Here is an 18,449-nt window from a genome sequence, read left to right as displayed (position 1 = left end):
CCCAATGAGTCCTCCGTGTCTCCCAGCCGACCTCCTTCAGCAGCAAAGAGAGGACGAGGAAATCACGGAACTGAAAGTTGCCGTCACCGTAGTTCGCCAACTTTTTCGCCTCCGAGAGGCGAAGCCTTCTGCCAGCGTTCCGACAATACCGGCCGAACAACTCGCCGGTCGCAGCATCATCACGCTCAGGTGAGATCCCCCGACTGGCTTTCATCTTCAGAAATTACCAATCTGACAGTAGCCACTCTACAGAAAAAAACTTTAAAGGACAAAGGAATTCTGTTTCACCGAACGGACAATAAAGCTAAACTTTTCTCCACACTCAAGTTAGCTTGTTCCGTCAACACCAGCTCTCTTCCGGGTGACGTCGTCACGCGCACCCCAACACGACGTGACATCGCTGCTCCTGTTAAAGGGACAGTACAATTCAAAACTACAGCCAAGAGCAGCAGCAAAAGTAGACAGAGATCCTCAGCCAGATCAAATGACTCCAGAGCTTCCCCTACCACCTCTCGTCATCACTACACTCCCTCATCACCACAGCACCTCGCTTCAACCAGGGTTCCTGGCACCAGGATGCCAGTACCTCTGCCTCCTGCTTCCAGCAACCACAGCACCTCGCTTCAACCGGGATGCCAGTGCCCTCTGCCGCCTGTTTCCAGCAACCACAGCAGCTCGCTTCAACTGGGGCACCTGGCACCGGGATTCCAGCGCCCTCCACCTCCTGCTTCCAGCAACCACAGCAGCTCGCTTCAACTGGGGCACCTGGCACCAGGATGCTGGCGCCTTAGGCATCCTGTTTTTAGCAACCACAGCACCTCGCTTCAACCGGGGCTCCTGGCACCGGGATTCCAGCGCCCTCCACCTCCTGCTTCCAGCAACCACAGCACCTCGCTTCAACCAGGGCACCTGGCACTGGGATGCCAGTGCCTCTGCTACCTGTTCCAAGCAACCACAACAGCTCACTGGGGCACCTGGCACCGAGTGCCAGCGCCCTTCGCCAGGAGACAGGGAGCTTCCATCTCCATCACTTGTAACGGGTATGGAGTGAACCCAATTGCAGCACAAATGAACCAGGTATTCGTTTTAAACAGTCTTTATTCAGCAGGTAAAAGCAGGTACACGGCTGACCAGGGGAGGGCAGCAGAGAACTGGATCCAGGTGAGTGTGTGGGGCTCGTGAGCCGGTAACAGTCCAAAAGTTCTTAACAGGCTCAGCAAGTGTGGTGGAGGGGAAGTAATGCAAACTCACTGCTGATGAAGGTCCGACTGGAGAGTGGTTCAGGATGAGGGCCGGGAGTGGATCCAGAGCTTGAGATGATTTCACCAGAGGAGGTGAGCTGGTGAGGTGAAGCTGAAGCCAGGTGGGTCTTTTGGTGGAGCACGAACAGGCCAAGCGCCAACCAGCCACAGGCAGACGAGGAACAGAAAACAGGCAGACAATAAGCGTGGTCAGGGACAGAAGGCTGGTGGATTTACCGGGGCTTAGACGAGAGGCGATGGTCAGAGGCAAGTCGGGTCGATACCAGGTAAGCAATCCGGGAACAAGTGCTGGAGAGTCAGGCATGAGAGCGAAGACAATCTGGCAAAGAGTGAGTGGAGTGAGGCTGCATATATACTGGCTTGATTGGAGATGGTGAGCAGGTGAGAGCAGCAGGTGAAAGCTGTAGACTGATCAGGGGTGTGGCTGAGCAGCAGAGCAGGGGAGGAGCCGAGCAGACTGTGACAGAACCCCCCCCTCAAGGGATGGCTCCTGACATCCTAAAAGTCACCAAACTGGATGGGAGGAGGGGGGGAATGGAGGCGGGCCTAAAACTCCTGGGAGCAAGACAAGTCCATCTCCTCAGCTGGGTGGGTGGAGGGGGTCTGGAGGAGGGTTTCCCTGACACCTGACATAGAACGGTCTCCAACATCCTGAACAGGCGGGGGCAAGGTGCGGGTCCCTGGACGAGCTGACTCCTTGGCTGGCTGGTCGGGGTGTTGCAGATGAAAATTGGTCATGAGGGTGGGGTCTACAATATGGCGAGCAGGAACCCAGGACCTTTCCTCTGGACCGTAACCCTCCCAGTCCACAAGGTACTGGAGGCCTCTACCCCGCCGACGAGAGCGAATCAGGCGCCGCACTGCGTACACCGGACCACCATCGACGATACGTGGAGGGGGAGGTGGTGGTGCCTGAGGGACCAAGGGGCTGTTGTGAACTGGCTTAACCCTGGATACATGGAAGGTGGGGTGAACTCTCATGGAACACAGGAGCTTCAAACGGACTGCCACTGGACTGATGACCCTCTGGATCGTGAAAGGCCCGATGAACCTTGGTGCCATCTTTCTGGACTCCACTCGAAGAGGTAAGTCTCGGGTGGAGAGCCACACTTGCTGTCCTGCTTGGTAGGTAGGTGCAGGTGTACGGCGTCGGTTGGCAGCGGCAGTGTAGCGACCCACAGAACGAAGGAGGGTGGAGCGAGCTTGGAGCCATGTTCTGCGGCAGCGGCGGATGAAGGCTTGGACCGAAGGGCAGGAAATCTCCTTCTCATGGGCTGGGAACAGTGGTGGTTGATAGCCGTATACACACTGAAATGGAGAGAGGCCGGTGGCAGAGCAGAGAAGGGAGTTGTGGGCATATTCAACCCACAGTAGTTGTGATGACCAGGACGAGGGGTTATGGGAGGCCATGCACCGTAGGGCAGTTTCCAGTTCTTGGTTCATGCGCTCAGTCTGTCCATTGCTCTGGGGGTGAAATCCAGAGGACAGACTGGCAGTGGCCCCCAGCAGACTGCAGAACTCCCTCCAAAACACAGATGAAAACTGGGGACCACGGTCTGACACCACATCCACGGGAAGGCCGTGCAGGCGGAATACATGGAGCAGGGCCAACTGAGCAGTCTCTTTAGCAGTGGGGAGCTTGGAGAGAGGTACAAAGTGGACCATCTTGCTGAAGCGGTCCACGATGGTCAGGATGACAGTGTGGCCGTCAGAGGTGGGAAGACCAGAAACAAAGTCCAAGGATATGTGGGACCATGGGCGATGAGGAACAGGAAGAGGTTGAAGCAGCCCAGCAGGTGGCCGGCGGGAGGATTTGTGTTGATTGCAAGTGGGACAGGCTTTGACGAATTCCTGGATGTCCTCCTGCAAGGTGGGCCACCAGAAACGTTGGAGAAGGGCATGTCGTGTCCGTTGTACCCCAGGGTGGCAGAAGAGCTTGGAGGAGTGGGCCCATAGTAGCACATCTGACCTCAAGGCTGGAGGGACAAAAAGGCAGTTAGATGGGCAGGAGCTGGGACCCGGCTGTCCTTCTGTGGCTGCTCTCACTCTCTCCTCTATGTCCCAGGTCAATGTGGCAACAAGGCAAGACATAGGTAGGATGGACTCAGGTTTCTCAACAGAATCCTCTGTCCTCTGGAACTGGCGGGAAAGGGCATCGGGCTTAACATTGCGGGACCCTGGACGGTAAGAGATGGTGAAGTTGAAACGGGCAAAAAACAGGGACCAGCGGGCCTGACGAGAATTTAGTCTTTTAGCGGAGCGTATATACTCCAAATTCTTGTGATCTGTCCATACAAGAAAAGGATCCTTGGCGCCCTCCAACCAATGGCGCCACTCTTCTAGGGCCATCTTCACCGCCAACAGTTCCCTGTTGCCAATGTCATAATTTCTCTCAGCAGGGGACAGGCGGCGAGAGAAGAAGGCACAGGGATGGAGCTTATGGTCAGTGCCAGAGCGCTGAGACAGGACGGCCCCCACCCCAACATCTGAGGCGTCCACTTCGACCACAAACTGCCGTTCAGAGTCAGGCATCAGGAGGATGGGTGATGAGGTGAACCGATCCTTGAGGATCTTGAAGGCTGCTGCAGCTGGAGGTGACCACTGGAAAGGCACTTTGGAGGAGGTCAGGGCGGTGAGAGGGGCTGCCACGGAGCTGTAGTTGCGGATGAAGCGACGGTAAAAGTTTGCAAACCCCAGGAAACGCTGAAGCTGTATGCGGTTTTCAGGAACAGGCCAGGAAGTGACAGCAGAGACTTTGGCTGGGTCCATCTGGATGTTGCCTTGTGCCACAATGTTCCCCAGGAAAGACACTGAAGACACATGGAACTCACATTTCTCTGCTTTCACATACAGGGAGTTCTCCAGGAGGCGCTGAAGGACGGACTGGACATGATGGATGTGTTGCTCCTTGGACCGGGAGAAGATGAGGATGTCATCGAGATAAACAAAGACATATCGATTGAGCATGTCTCTGAGCACATCGTTCATCATTGCCTGGAAGACGGCAGGGGCATTGGTCAGGCCGAACGGCATTACGAGATACTCATAGTGTCCAGTTGGGGTGTTGAATGCCGTCTTCCACTCATCTCCTTCTCTGATGCGGACGAGGTGGTAGGCGTTGCGCAGGTCAAGTTTGGAGAAAATGGTGGCCCCCTGGAGCAGTTCGAAGGCAGTGGAGATGAGTGGCAGTGGGTAACGGTTCTTTATGGTGATATCATTCAGTCCTCTGTAGTCGATGCAGGGTCTCAAAGTCTTGTCCTTCTTCTCGACGAAGAAAAAACCCGCTCCAGCAGGAGATGAAGAAGGACGAATGATGCCCGCGGCCAGGGAGTCATTGATGTAAGTCTCCATGACTTTTCTCTCGGGCTCAGAGAGAGAGTACAGGCGCCCCTTAGGAGGTGAGGTACCAGGCAGGAGATCTATGGCACAGTCATAGGGGCGGTGTGGGGGCAGAGACGTAGCTCTGGCTTTACTGAAGACCTGGCAGAAATCGTGGTACTCAGGTGGCACCCCGGAGAGGTCAGGTGAAGAGCTGGAGCTGGAACTGGAGGAGTGAAATGGAGCTGAGGCATGCTGCAGGCACCTTTGATGACAGGAGGAGCTCCACTCCAGAATGGCCCCAGTGGCCCAGTCGATATGAGGGTTGTGAAGACGGAGCCATGGATACCCCAGGATGAGAGGCAGACAGGAAGAGCTTAGGATGTGGAACTGGACTGTCTCGTGATGATTACCAGAAAGCAGCAGGTGAACCGGGGAGGTCTGATGCGTGACAGTGCCCAAGATGTGTCCATCTAAGGCTCTAGCAGGAACCGGATGAGGCAAAGGAACCCGCTTGATACCCAGCTGAAGGACCACCTCCTCATTAATGATACAGGCATCAGCCCCAGAGTCAATGAAGATGGCCAAGGTGTGGGGGCCACCTGGAAGGAGAAGACGGCCTTGAAACAGAGGTCTCTGGCTTTGGGGAGGTGACAGGGCAGTTGAGCTCACCAGGGTCTCCCCAACTACTGGTGAGCTCTGGCTTTTGCTTGACAGTTGGAGATGTAGTGTCCCGCTGCCCCACAATAGAGGCAAAGATTAGACTTGCGGCGGCGCTCCCTCTCTTCCAGGGAGAGGGAGGTGCGACCCAACTGCATGGGTTCAGGATCCTCAACCTGCTGCTGCAGTGAGGTGGAGTTGGCTGCTGCAGCGCCCCCACGGGAGCGAGGTGGAAAAGAGCGTTGGGCCCCCCCTTGACGCTTCTCTCGTCGACGGGTCTGAATGCGTAGGTCAATGCGGATGGCCAAATCAATCACCCCGTCCAAGGTGATGGGGGTGTCATGTGAGACCAGTTCATCTTTAATATAGTCAGCCAAACCGTGGAGGAAGACATCACAGAGAGCAGAACTGTTCCAACTGCTTTGGCTGGCTCTGGTGCGGAAATCAATAGAATAATCTGCCACCGTTCGCTCACCTTGCTTCAGTCCCATCAGTCCTCTTGTTGACTCGGATCCACAATTCTCGAACCCAAAAACTTTGCGAAGCTCAGCAGCAAACAGGTCAAAGGAAGCACAGGCTGCAGACCGTCTCTCCCACTCAGCTGTTCCCCAAAGTCGAGCTCTGCCTGTCAGGTGGTTGATGACAAATGCTACCTTTGCCGGTTCCGTGGCAAAGGTGCGGGGCTGCAGGGCGAACAGAAGAGAGCAGTTGGTGAGGAAGGGGCCACAAGTCTCTCGATCACCATCGTAACGCTCCGGGGTTCCCACCCGGGGCTCAGGGGCATCTCTGGGCAGTGAAGAGGCTGGTAGATGTGCAGGAGCAGAAGCTGGTTCTCCAGAAGAGGGGACAGACACAGCAGATGTTGAGAGCTGGGAGAAGCGGGCTGCTAGCTGTTGCATCTGTCCGGCTAACGCCGCTAGCGCTCGTCCATGAGTCTCAGCAGCTTGTCTGGCTTCAGCAGCAGACGCAGTCATCATGGCCTCATGCTGCTGCAGGACACCCTCAATTGTCTCCAGGCGACTAAGTGGTGTGGGATTGTCTGCTGGGTTCATAGCTGGCCAGATTGTACTGTAACGGGTATGGAGTGAACCCAATTGCAGCACAAATGAACCAGGTATTCGTTTTAAACAGTCTTTATTCAGCAGGTAAAAGCAGGTACACGGCTGACCAGGGGAGGGCAGCAGAGAACTGGATCCAGGTGAGTGTGTGGGGCTCGTGAGCCGGTAACAGTCCAAAAGTTCTTAACAGGCTCAGCAAGTGTGGTGGAGGGGAAGTAATGCAAACTCACTGCTGATGAAGGTCCGACTGGAGAGTGGTTCAGGATGAGGGCCGGGAGTGGATCCAGAGCTTGAGATGATTTCACCAGAGGAGGTGAGCTGGTGAGGTGAAGCTGAAGCCAGGTGGGTCTTTTGGTGGAGCACGAACAGGCCAAGCGCCAACCAGCCACAGGCAGACGAGGAACAGAAAACAGGCAGACAATAAGCGTGGTCAGGGACAGAAGGCTGGTGGATTTACCGGGGCTTAGACGAGAGGCGATGGTCAGAGGCAAGTCGGGTCGATACCAGGTAAGCAATCCGGGAACAAGTGCTGGAGAGTCAGGCATGAGAGCGAAGACAATCTGGCAAAGAGTGAGTGGAGTGAGGCTGCATATATACTGGCTTGATTGGAGATGGTGAGCAGGTGAGAGCAGCAGGTGAAAGCTGTAGACTGATCAGGGGTGTGGCTGAGCAGCAGAGCAGGGGAGGAGCCGAGCAGACTGTGACATCACTGGCCGCACCAAAAAAAAAAAAACAGAAAGTCAGTTGACCGCCTGCTCGCTTAGGAAATTAAGGAAGGTTAATGATCGGACCATTCCCCCATCCTCCAATCCTAACTTCCGTATCAGCCGCCTCAGTATCAAAACCAGGAAATACTCTGTAAAGAAGCGCATTATCATCGATCTTTCAGCACCCCACGGCAGTATCATCCCCAGCATCAATAGCTTGATCCTGAGTGCCATCACCCTTATCAAACTCGCCAGGGTTTAAAAAAAAGGGTTAAAAAAAAAAAACCACATCACCAGTGCTTTCAAAGTCCTCCCTATTCATCCTAACTTCTGGCGTTTCTTCAGCGTATGCTGGCGTGGTGCATATGACTTTGCTACTAGGCTCACCTTCGGTTGCAAAGCAGCCTAAACTCTTCAACACCCTATCTGAAGCCTCTGCTGGATCCTGTCTAACAACCATGGGGTTCCATTCCCACCCTGACTTCAGTCTTCTCCGACCTCGGGGTTCCATTGTCCATAGAAAAACCGGTGGGCCTCTCTACATCCCTTGAGTTTCTTGGAATCACTCTTGACACAAACAAATTTCAGGGTTCACTCCTGGTCGGAAGGCTTAACCAAATCAGCCTTCTGATCTCCAATTTCCTCTGCGCCCCACGTTGCACCAAACATCAACTTCTGTCCCTTCTGGGCCACCTCAACTTCACCTCACACATCATCCCCAAAGGGCGAGCCTTGATCTCCCACCACTATCGATCGCTTCTTCCGTCCCATCACTCTCTACTTCCATCTCCCTGGATAGCTCATAGCCGTGCCGAAATCAGTCCGTGACTCAACCTTCCACGGATTGGAATGAAATCACTTTCTTTTATGACGACCAACCAACTAACCCGCACGACATCCATCTGTACATCGATGCTGCTCCATCTGTCGGTTTTGGGGGTTTCTACAATGGAAGATGATTTGCAGATGAATGCCAGGTCACTTCCTTCACGCTCTTTGAAATCAACCCCATACCAGCTGCTGCTGTCCTGTGGAGACATGAATGGTCCTGCAAGTCCATTCTCATATACTAAGATGACTTTGCAGTTGTAGATATTAACAAGGAAGTTAAGAAGCTTCGCTCCTCACACAGATGCCTTCACAACACCGGTTCCTCAATTTTCAGCATTGACATTCAACTTATGAATCCTGGGCTAAAACCCCTGATAGGCGACTCCCAGAGCTCCTTCAACACCAGCCCGTCACCCTCAACCCTCTCTTCTTACCAGACAGCTTGGAAAATCTTCCATTACAACACAACATAACCTTTCTAACGTTCGATCTCATTACCTTGACTTCTTTCATTACTTATGCCCATTTTATCATGGCAATTAAAATACACACCATCAAAGCTTACTTTAGCGGTATCAGCTTCTTTTCCAAGCCTCTAACCGCCAGTTTGATAACTTCCCTTTTAAAGGACTCCTACGTCAAGAGCCAGCTGAAGCCCTCTTCGTCTTTTTCTTACTGCTGACTTGCCGTTATTCTGCCTCCACACAGTGCATTCCCGTTTACGGCATTCCTCAAGTTGCCCAAACCCTGGAAGTTCTTACCTAATTTTCGCCTTCCCCACATGCTCCGTATTCACTACCTCTACCATGCACCTCGACTCAGCCGCCATGCATGCATTTCAGACTTGTCTCATTCTTCAGACGACACCACGGTATTCTATAAAGCGAACTAAAACCACTCGATTCCGGTTCCACCATCACATTCGCCACGTGCTCTCGTTATCTGGTATTTTACCCGTTGACTACTCCAGGCAATACTTCAGGATTGGAGCTGCCACTTCAGCCACCCGTTATGGCATCCCAGAACACTTCATACGACTCATGGGCCGCTGGTCCTCCCAAACGTATCACCGCTACATCCGTTCTGATCTCAAAGATCTCAGATCCGCACTGTCTCATCTCAAGTGATTGGAGGCTTTTTGGGGGTTCGTCGCGGCCCGGGTGTGGCAGCAGATTCTCTACAGAGCTTCCCCACAACGCACTCGAAGAACTCGAAGAACCAAGATCTTCAACGTTTTCTCTTCTTTCTAATAAATTGTTTAAACGCACCATGTTGACGGCGTGGTCCTTGCTAGTGAATTGAAGCACATACAGCAAAGTTTCAGGAGTAGGGCCACACCTCAACAGCACCAATTCCAGTATACTTATAAAGAACCACCTGACCCTCTCTTCTTCTTCGCTCTCGTATTCTGCACCCTCCCCCCCCCACCCAGTATCTCTCTCCCTGTTTCTTCTTTTCCTTCCTCTCCTTTGTAGGACCACGAGCGGGTTCGTCGCGGCCCGGGTGCAGCGGCGGACTATCTACAGAGCTTCCCCACAACGCACTCGAAGAACTTGAAGAACCAAGATCTTCAACATCTCGTTTTCTCTTCTTTCTAATAAATTGTTTAAACACACCATGTTGACGGTGTGGTCCTTGATACTGAATGTGTTTTATCTGGTAATAATTCCACATTATGTCTAACAATCATTATTTCTGATACTTATTTTTCCAGAAGGGATTTCAGTGACGACATGAAAATGATAATTGAGCTTCAGATTAACTGTTTTATGCCCTGATGATGACATTGATCCGTTTATGATCAGTTTCCATTTATTTAAGTGTATTATCCACTAAAGAAATCCTGACACAAGTTCATGCTACACCACATAAAACAAGTTCCACTCACAACATGGAGGGCATCTGGCTGAAACAAGAAGAGGTCTGTCTGTTTGGGATTCAGTCTGCCTGTCGAGTGCAGCAGCTGCAGCCATGATATCGTGCTGGAGACAGGTATCTTTAAAGAGGTGAGCGCAACAGTTTCTGATTTCCATTTGTCCATTTTATTGTCCTTTGAACAGATATTACCCAGGAGCAGCCAGACCAAGATGGATGAGCACAGCTCTTATTCTGACTCTCTTCCTCTCTGGGGTGCGAGGCCTGGTCAGGTTGGACAATAGAAAGATGCTATGTGCAGTGTCTGTCTCAGTCTGCTGCCAATGATAATCAATGTATTTCTGTCAAATGCAATATGTGTCTCAGAACAACAGCTGAATAAGTAACAGTATGAATGAGTCACCAGCTGCTGCATCTGTATGCACCACCATGGCACTCTAAATGCTAGTTTTTCAATTTAAAGTCAAGCAAGAGAAGGATCACATGGCCCAGAGCGTGCTGAGTGGCAGAAGTATGACGAGGAAGTGGGCAGAGGGCCGGAAACAAACAACTTAAGAGGATGTGGTGAAGTTTCTATGGACTTTGGCGACAATCCTAGTCAGCATGGGGGCTGAGAAATTTGATGTCAAGGGGGAACAAGCAGTCAAACAGCCCAACAAGAAATGCTACTGGGCAAACAAAATCTCAAACATCAGAAAAGACTGACATGAGACTTGAAGTGAAACAGAAGAAGTTTGACACCATCACAAGATGGTTTATTTTCTTTTTACTCCCCTTCAACATCAACTCAGTAGTGACTTTATCATGACTCACAGGCTCTGAGCCTTACAGCGTTTACTGTGGCTTCAAATTGTGAAATGCAGGCAGCTGATGCTTGTTTACATTTTTTCAACTGAAATTTTAAGACCAAAATCAATGTTCTGAAATCCTCTTTCTCACCTTTCTTCTTTTTGTAAATGATGAATCCAGCAGCACCGATGAGAGCAAGAACAACCAGTACAGCAGTGACGAGGACGGTCATGTTACTGGGCTTCACTGTTGAATACAATAAATTTGACCATAAAGACTGGTGCAGATGAAGCAGGTTAGAACAAATTAAAACAGTTATCTAGCTTAGTGTTACTTTTTTTGTTCCCAAGATCATCTCACACTTACCCCAGTTGGTTCTGATCCGATCTTTCTCCAGTTTGGTGATGATGTCCTCCTTCACACCAGAGAGCTGAAACACACAGTCGTACCTCGTCCAGTCTTCAGGTGTGACTGATGAAAGGTTCAGGTCAACACTCATCTGGAAGGTTCCATCGTGGTTGGGGAGGATCTCTCCGTGGTCCACCTCCTCATGAAGCTCCTCTCCATCTTTCCTCCAGACGAGTGAGGCTCTGTGAGGGTAGAAACCTGTAGCGAGGCAGCTGACTGGAGAGGAGGGAGTCTTCTGGAGGAGAGACACTGAGGGAAGATCTGGAGAGAGATCAGTGAAACTATTTCTAGTTTGAAACACTGAGACAGCAAACTTACTTAACTCATGCTAAGTGTACTCTGGCTATCACAGTCTGAGCTTCGATGGAAAGAAATTTCAGAACAGCCAAAATGTCAGTGTCTCCTGATTGGTTAGGACAACATCGAATCTTGCTGCTACAGAATATAAACAGAGACAACAATGTGTAATGTCAGACTGACTGGAGTGAAAACACAACAACAGTTCAGTCTGAGCAGACTGTATGAACATGATTGTGTCCATTAAACTACATCAGGTCAGGTGATTCTACCTGTTCTCAGCAGAAAGCTCGTCCCATAGTCCAAATACTTCCTCAGCCACTCAGGGTAAATCACTGTGAGGTATTTCTCATTCTCTTTTATTCTATATTTCTCAGCATCCCATCTCAGTTTGGTGAGGACAGCCTGTGGTCTTGGAGCGATCCATGTCTCTGTCTTCAGGTCGATTGATATGAAGTCTTCTCCATCATAACCGTACTGATTAAAACCAAGAATCTCTCCGGTCTCATTATCCCACTCACAGCCACTCAACCTCTGTAAAATGTGAACACCTGAGACAGAGAAAGAAACATCTCACCTCATCACTTTAAGGTTTAACATGCCAACAATGAACAGTGATGCAGCGTCACTGGTTTGAGTCTAAACTATTACAGTGGGGACTAACACAAAAACAGTTTTCACTAGTTTTGTACTATTATAGTTATAATCTGAGTGTTAAAAAATGTCAAGCTGAGCGTCAGTTCTGTGAGACTTTGACTGGTGAAGAGATTCACCTACCTGTGTGCAGGAAGGAGTTTAGTAAGAGGAGGACATATATGCTGGGTGTGTCCTGTATGTGTCTCTGTGTGAGACCAAGCTGCCACATATTAGTTTGTTTCAACTTACTCTGACAATTTGTTCCTGATACGTTGTTGTTGTTCTTTCCTTTAAGTTATATGTACATGCATCCAGATGATGTATTGTTTATATCCTTTAAGTGATGTTTAATTGCAGCCAGTATTTATAATGTGTATCTGCCTTCACACCAGACTGTAATGTATTATTTAGAGTTGTTTGATTCCTACTTCCTCTCCTGTGAGAAGTTTAATCCTGTAAATATGGCTCATGGAGTATATTTAGATTCACAATCATTGTGTATTGTTCTGTATTCACTGTTTGTTTTTAATAACTGAATCACAGTGAAGGATAACGGAAGACTCATCCTTCATGGATGCATTAATAATGTAAGCTATCTTTGTTCTCATGCACTTTTTGTATTACTCAGTTTTGGCATGCATGTAAATATATTGATCTATACTTGCTTTTGTTCAGAAATCATCTATCCTGTCATTAATCCATCATCTGAGCGAGCATTCCCAACTCAATGAAGTAGGGCTGGGACAACCCGTCAACGTAGTCGACATAATCTACAACATAAATTTGTCGACATGAATAATTTGCGTCGGCGCGTCGTCCCAAACAGGAAGTGGTAGTACCTGCAGAGGCTGAGAATAGCCCCTCTAACACAGAGGCCGTGGTCACTTACACAGTGCGAAGCACCGCTCGAATAAAGAAGAAACGCCATGTAATTCACACAGAAAGCTGCGCTGCCGCTCCTAAAGAGACGTGACGGTACACGTCATGATGATGACGTCTCGGTGTTTCCCAGGTGTCTCCCCTGTCACTCTAAACCCGCGGACCGTGTATAATGTGTAGTGATTGAGAACCCGGCCCCCTAAACATCCTGGTAGGTGAACGAGTTACGTTGTTCGTGCTAAATTACATTATTACATAATAGCCATCAGTAAATAGGTCGCTGCGTGACTCTGTCACTTGTTTTCTGGGGGAAAGTTTACTGAAGGCTCGGTTGGGAGAGCTGACCATCGCAGTGTTTTCTATCAACACAACCACTTGAGTGAGTTAAGGGTTTTTGCTGGTGAAAGACGCTGTTTTTCGGGCAGAAATGTGATGAAGAGTTGGTAGGACAGGCTGGAGGACGGACGCTGCTCCGCCTACAGCTGCGGTATTTTTTCCTCATATAAGTTACCAAGAACTGTTACAGTTACTACGTTACTTTTGTTTGGTCATCATGTAACATTAAATCAATCATTAGATTAGTCGACTGATCGAAAACATAATCGCTAGATTAATCGTTTGAAAAATAATCGTTTTGGACAGCTCTACAATGAAGGATTTAAAGCTTCTTGATCCTCATGTTTAAATGTGCACACCAGTCAGATGTTCTGTGGTCCAGTCGTCCCCTGAAGCAGTATTAGTCAATAAGGTATTCCGTCTTTTTCAGTGTGTATGATGGAAACTTTCTTTCAGCCCAGGGAGGCTGATAAAATCAATTCCAAATATTTCTGATACAAATCCTACTAAACAAGTTTTTGAAGAACAGCTCATGAAGTAAAAGGTGAAGTATAACATAGTACATACTGTACCTCCACTTTGGTTGAAGCGCTGTTTCAAACGATTGACTTCGGCCTTGAAATAAGGTGGCTCTATTTCAAAACATGTTATTTTGTAATACTCCAAGTGGTGAGAATCATCTTCCAATAATTTTTTCACCCAGTCGTGTTTCGGTTCGAGTATCTTGTTGCTGCCGTCGCAGTAAAGCACCAGATCATCATCAACCACTGCAGCTGCAGTGTACTCCGGTAAGTCTGGGAGTCCAGCAGATACAGTGGTGATATACCTCAGGGAGTGTTTCACTGCAGGACAGAAGAGGTTCATACATTCAGTAAATACAATAACCCTAACTACTTCTGTCAGTGCTTCAGAGAAATGCTCGCTTGTATGGCTCTCATAAAGGGGGCGCGACTGTAAAACAGAACTTTTCATCTCTCATTCTGAGATAATGTAATGGGCAGTCACAGTCAGGAAACATTCAGTAGCCCTGGAGGTCCATCCATCACTAGTAAACGCCACATAGGCTGTCAGACAACTCTTTTACAATTACTCGTCGGGTCTCTTCATAAAGTGTGGAAATTACTGTGATTACTGTGTTTGCGGGAGGGGATTTTATATTGTGGCTCAAGTATTTTAATCATTCAACGAAATCCTGCACCCTCCACCACGGCAAAACACTGCATATCTTTGGCTATGAAATACTCCACTCCTTTCATTATGCATGTTGCCCCATCTGACTCGTCACTGTCAGGCTGTTTAAAAGCTGCGGGGAGTAGAAGTTGTCCTGTCGACTCTCTCCCTTTCCTCCTTGCGCTCCTTGCCAGTTGTCTCACTGGGATGATGTCTTTGCAGATGAGCTGACATGTTAGTTGTGTTACTGTTAGCATAAACAACGTGTTGCAAAATGTTTGCACACTGTCGCACTTTTGTCAACAACTTTCATACTGCCGTCATCGCAGGTCACTCTTAATGCAAAGTGGTCCCATACAGCAGACCTATAGAGTGCTGCTGGCACATCTTCTAGCTCCTATGGCAAGCTGTTTTAACATGTAATAGCTAGACTGGATATGTATTACAGATATCTGGAATTCAATTCTACCTAGTCAAAAAGAACATTTCAGATATCCTCAATGACATTCTTCCTAGGACAAATTATGTCACTTTTTGTATTGGGCTTTCAATTTCAGTAATCCACAATTACATTCTGGATATCTAGAATGAACATTTTAGATATCTGCAATAAAATTCTTACTTGGGAAAACTCCCAAATGCAGAGATCTTCAATCAAATTGTTACTAGTCATAATTATCATTTCAGATATCCAAAATGAAAAACTATTCCAGATATCCAGAATGTAATTTGGAATATCCAAAATACATTGTGACTAGTAAAAATGTCATTACGGATATTCACAATTCGTATTATGACTAGCAGAAATGCAATTGTGGACATCTGTATATATATTGTGAAGATACATAATGACATTTTTACTAGTCACCATGTATTTTTGAATATTCAAAATTACATTTTTTTCATTTTGGATATCTGAAACGAAAATTATGACTAGTAACAATTGGATTGAAGATATCTGAAATGGGAGTTTTTCCAAGAAAGAATTCTATTGCAGATATCCAGAATGTCATTGTGGATATCTGAAATGTTCTTTTTGACTAGGAGGAGTTGAATTACAGATATCTGCAATACATATCCAGTCTAGCCTTTAAATGTTAAAACAGCCACTTATGCTTTTTTAAAGTATTTTTAGATATCTTAAATTTAGTTTTGACTAGTACAATCAAAGTTGTAGATATCTTAAAAATAACATTTCTACTTGTAAGAATGTTATTGCGGATATCTTTAATTAACATTCTGACTAGCGAGAATACATTTTTGACCAGGGGAAGTGCTATTATGGCTATCTAAAATGTAATTACAGATAGGAGTGTGGTTTGATTAAATGTGAAAACAGCTTTTCATAAGCTCCGACTCTTTTCCACTCACCATTCCCACGAACAAAGATACTCTATTACTATCCGCTACACTGCTTTGCTTCTTCTTCTGGTTTACTGGCGGTTGGCATCCAGCTCAGGACCGCCCCCTGCTGCTCTGGAGTGTATACGCCTGCCTCATTAGTAAATGAGAAAAAGAAGTTGCGCGTGCCTATGAACCAAACGAGACACACGCAAACTGACCAGACTGTTCTACTTGGTTCGGACAGTTTTCATAAACTGTTCCATCCCGATTTTATCATGATATAAGTGTTGTCTTTCCTGGTTTTAATGTGACATTATTTGATATCAATTTCTGAACTGACCAGACTGTTCTACTTGTTGTAATACTTGTCCTCACTCCATTGTTATTACATCCACATTCAAGGAAAGTTATCTTACCTGAAAATGTGAATTGGCTCGAGAGAAGCAGGAGAATGAAGATCTTCATATTTTGATGAGAAGTAAATTTAATCCACTTAACAGCTGAGTTGAGTCAGTGGAGTTGAGTCTTCATGGTGTGAATAAATGGAGGAGGTGTTTTCTGTTTGGATAACACGCCTCCTTCCTTCCATCACTGTGTCTTTAACTCCCTCCAGTGGGAATGAGAGGTTTAGACAGAAGTAAAAGTTCTTCAACAGCTTTTCCTGTGGTCTTTGGTCTTTGATAAACTTAAAATAAACTGAAGTTCTTCAGATATAGAGGTTTATATAGATATAAATAGAGGTGTTTAACATTATTTGATGGTGGTTCAACTTCATGAAGGACAACTTAAAACATTTAATGTACGTGTGTGTCTGAACTTTGTCTTTATTACGCCATCCTTCAGTTGTAGCATGAGATCAGCTGAATTCACTGAGTGAGCTCAGAATGGAAATTGGTATTCCTTTAAAATGTAAAAGAAATAAAGGTTTATCTTATTTTCTTTTATATTTCCTGACATTTTGTTACCTGTATGCATTCAAAATCTGCCTCACTCCACAGTGAACAGTCCCATGTTTCACTTTATACTGACAGAGTTTCATAACATCAAACAGCCGAACAGTGAAACAGAGAAGCATCAGTGCCGGTTTGGACTGGCCCGGCTTTGTCTTTGACAGGTACAGGATCAAAACACAATGTACATCTGTTTCAGTGGCTGAGGAGGACTTTAACACTGGACCAGTGTCAAACTGTAAAAACTGTTTTTCACTGTGAAGTCCAGACAAACTTTACATTGGATATATCAACTTATATTCTAACTCAGGTGGACTTCACTTTGATAAACTCACCTGAACTTAATTTAACACAGCTCTTGTCTTATAGCATCACACACCTACAGCGACTCACTGCCTTTGTTTCAACTGATGTAATATAAGCATAGTATTATGTTTAGAGAGCATTTAATAAAGAGGAGCGGTCTCAGAGAGTCCAAACACACCTGAGATGATTATTTTTTTAAAAGTGTGTTCAAGAAGTTTTTCTCTCTCTAGTTGCAACACATTTAATCACATAAAGAACTACATTTCTATACTGTATAAAGACATTTTCTAAAGTTGCCCTCTCACTTAACTCTGATTTATGATTTTCATGAATACCTCTTTTATGTATCAGACTGCATGGGAGCCAATTGGTGAGAGCTAATAAAATGTATAATTTTGGATGTTTTACAATAATTAACACACGTTGAAAATGACTCTGGCTAAATTGCAAAGAGGCCTGGTTAGTTTATTAATTGTATCTATACTTTTACTGAGCATTAGCTAATTTTCCCATGCAGTTTACTTTAACTGTAACTTTAGCTTTAATTCAATATAAACATCATCAGCATGAAAAACACCTTCAAACAAGGATTTAGCAATAATAAACTGTTTTAATGTCTAAACCTTGTGGCTCATATCTTTCTCCTTTGTTTTGAATCACCTCATAACAGAAATACACACACATTAGAAACCTTCACAATAGTAATACTCCGGGTTTTTGTACTGTTCCAGTTGGTACCAGTGATGGTGCGCATGCGTGAGCTCATGTAGAAATAACCATTGAACCCGCAGGTCAGGATACTCACCCTAACCACGGAGAAGCGATCCAGCTATTTGTTCCAAAACCTCTTCCCAGAGGCAGCGACGTGACCAGAGACCCGTCCCGAGGCTCGGTCCATCACCGACTCCTCCGTCCTGCAGCAGCCCTGTCAACGTCCAACCTGTGCTGTGTTCCGATATCCATACTTCCATGAGTACACTTAAACGTAGTACACTATCCACACTTACCAAGTACACAGATTTCAGCAGGTGAGTATCGTTCCAAATCTAATACTCCGTGGTGCACTTACCGGAAATTACGATCGCAACAGCCGCCGCGGCGGCAAAAACATCCCGCTTTGAACGGTGAACATAAGACATCTACGGCTTTACTTTTTAACAATTACAATCCTACAATCCTGCAATATGGCTCCGCTGCAGGCGCTGTTGTCTCAGAAGCTATTTAAAAAAAAAAAATCCGAGCGGAGCGCCTCTGCCTGGCTCCGCTTCTTCCGCTACGTAGACAAGATGGCGGCCGTTGAGTGCGCAAAGTGTACATCGTTGCACACTCAACGATTTTGCCGTTATGAGTGCAACATCCGGGTCCTTTAAGTACACTTCTTTTCACCGCGATAGATATCGGAACACCCTACGTACTCAAACTAAGTATAGTAAGTACGGAAAGTATGGATATTGGAACACGGCACTGGTCTCCTGATTAGCAGTTAGCGATGCTAACCGCTAGCAACAGTCCCATCTTGTCTTCAGTTCGCGCCAGTAACAGCCTTCACTTCTAAAACACGCTCGGTTACACTTTTGACAAAATAAGCAAACAGTCGCACTGATAACGGTAAATAATACTTTT

At 47.1% G+C, this 18,449-nt stretch overlaps 1 protein-coding gene and 1 long non-coding RNA gene across 2 annotated transcripts; one reads left to right on the top strand and one right to left on the bottom strand.

Moving 5' to 3' along the window:
* The first annotated feature begins 6,247 nt into the window (after positions 1–6,247).
* On the top strand, positions 6,248–7,016 carry LOC115577558 (uncharacterized). Its single transcript, XR_003983195.1, has 2 exons — positions 6,248–6,438; positions 6,540–7,016. It is a non-coding gene; the product is annotated as an uncharacterized LOC115577558 (long non-coding RNA).
* A 4,399-nt stretch (positions 7,017–11,415) lies between these two features.
* LOC115577556 (major histocompatibility complex class I-related gene protein-like) lies at positions 11,416–16,140 on the bottom strand. The gene is made up of 3 exons (XM_030410439.1): positions 15,987–16,140; positions 13,629–13,898; positions 11,416–11,756 (listed from the first exon to the last, which is right to left on the bottom strand). The coding sequence occupies exons 1-3, from the start codon at positions 16,033–16,035 to the stop codon at positions 11,464–11,466; spliced, it is 612 nt and encodes a 203-aa protein (XP_030266299.1). The 5' UTR covers positions 16,036–16,140; the 3' UTR covers positions 11,416–11,463.
* Positions 16,141–18,449: the final 2,309 nt, after the last annotated feature.

The sequence above is a fragment of the Sparus aurata genome, unplaced genomic scaffold (genome assembly GCF_900880675.1).
Source record: "Sparus aurata unplaced genomic scaffold, fSpaAur1.1, whole genome shotgun sequence".
Taxonomy (NCBI): domain Eukaryota; kingdom Metazoa; phylum Chordata; class Actinopteri; order Spariformes; family Sparidae; genus Sparus; species Sparus aurata.
Note: the sequence above shows the minus strand (reverse complement) of the source record. Positions and strands in the feature narration are given on the sequence as shown.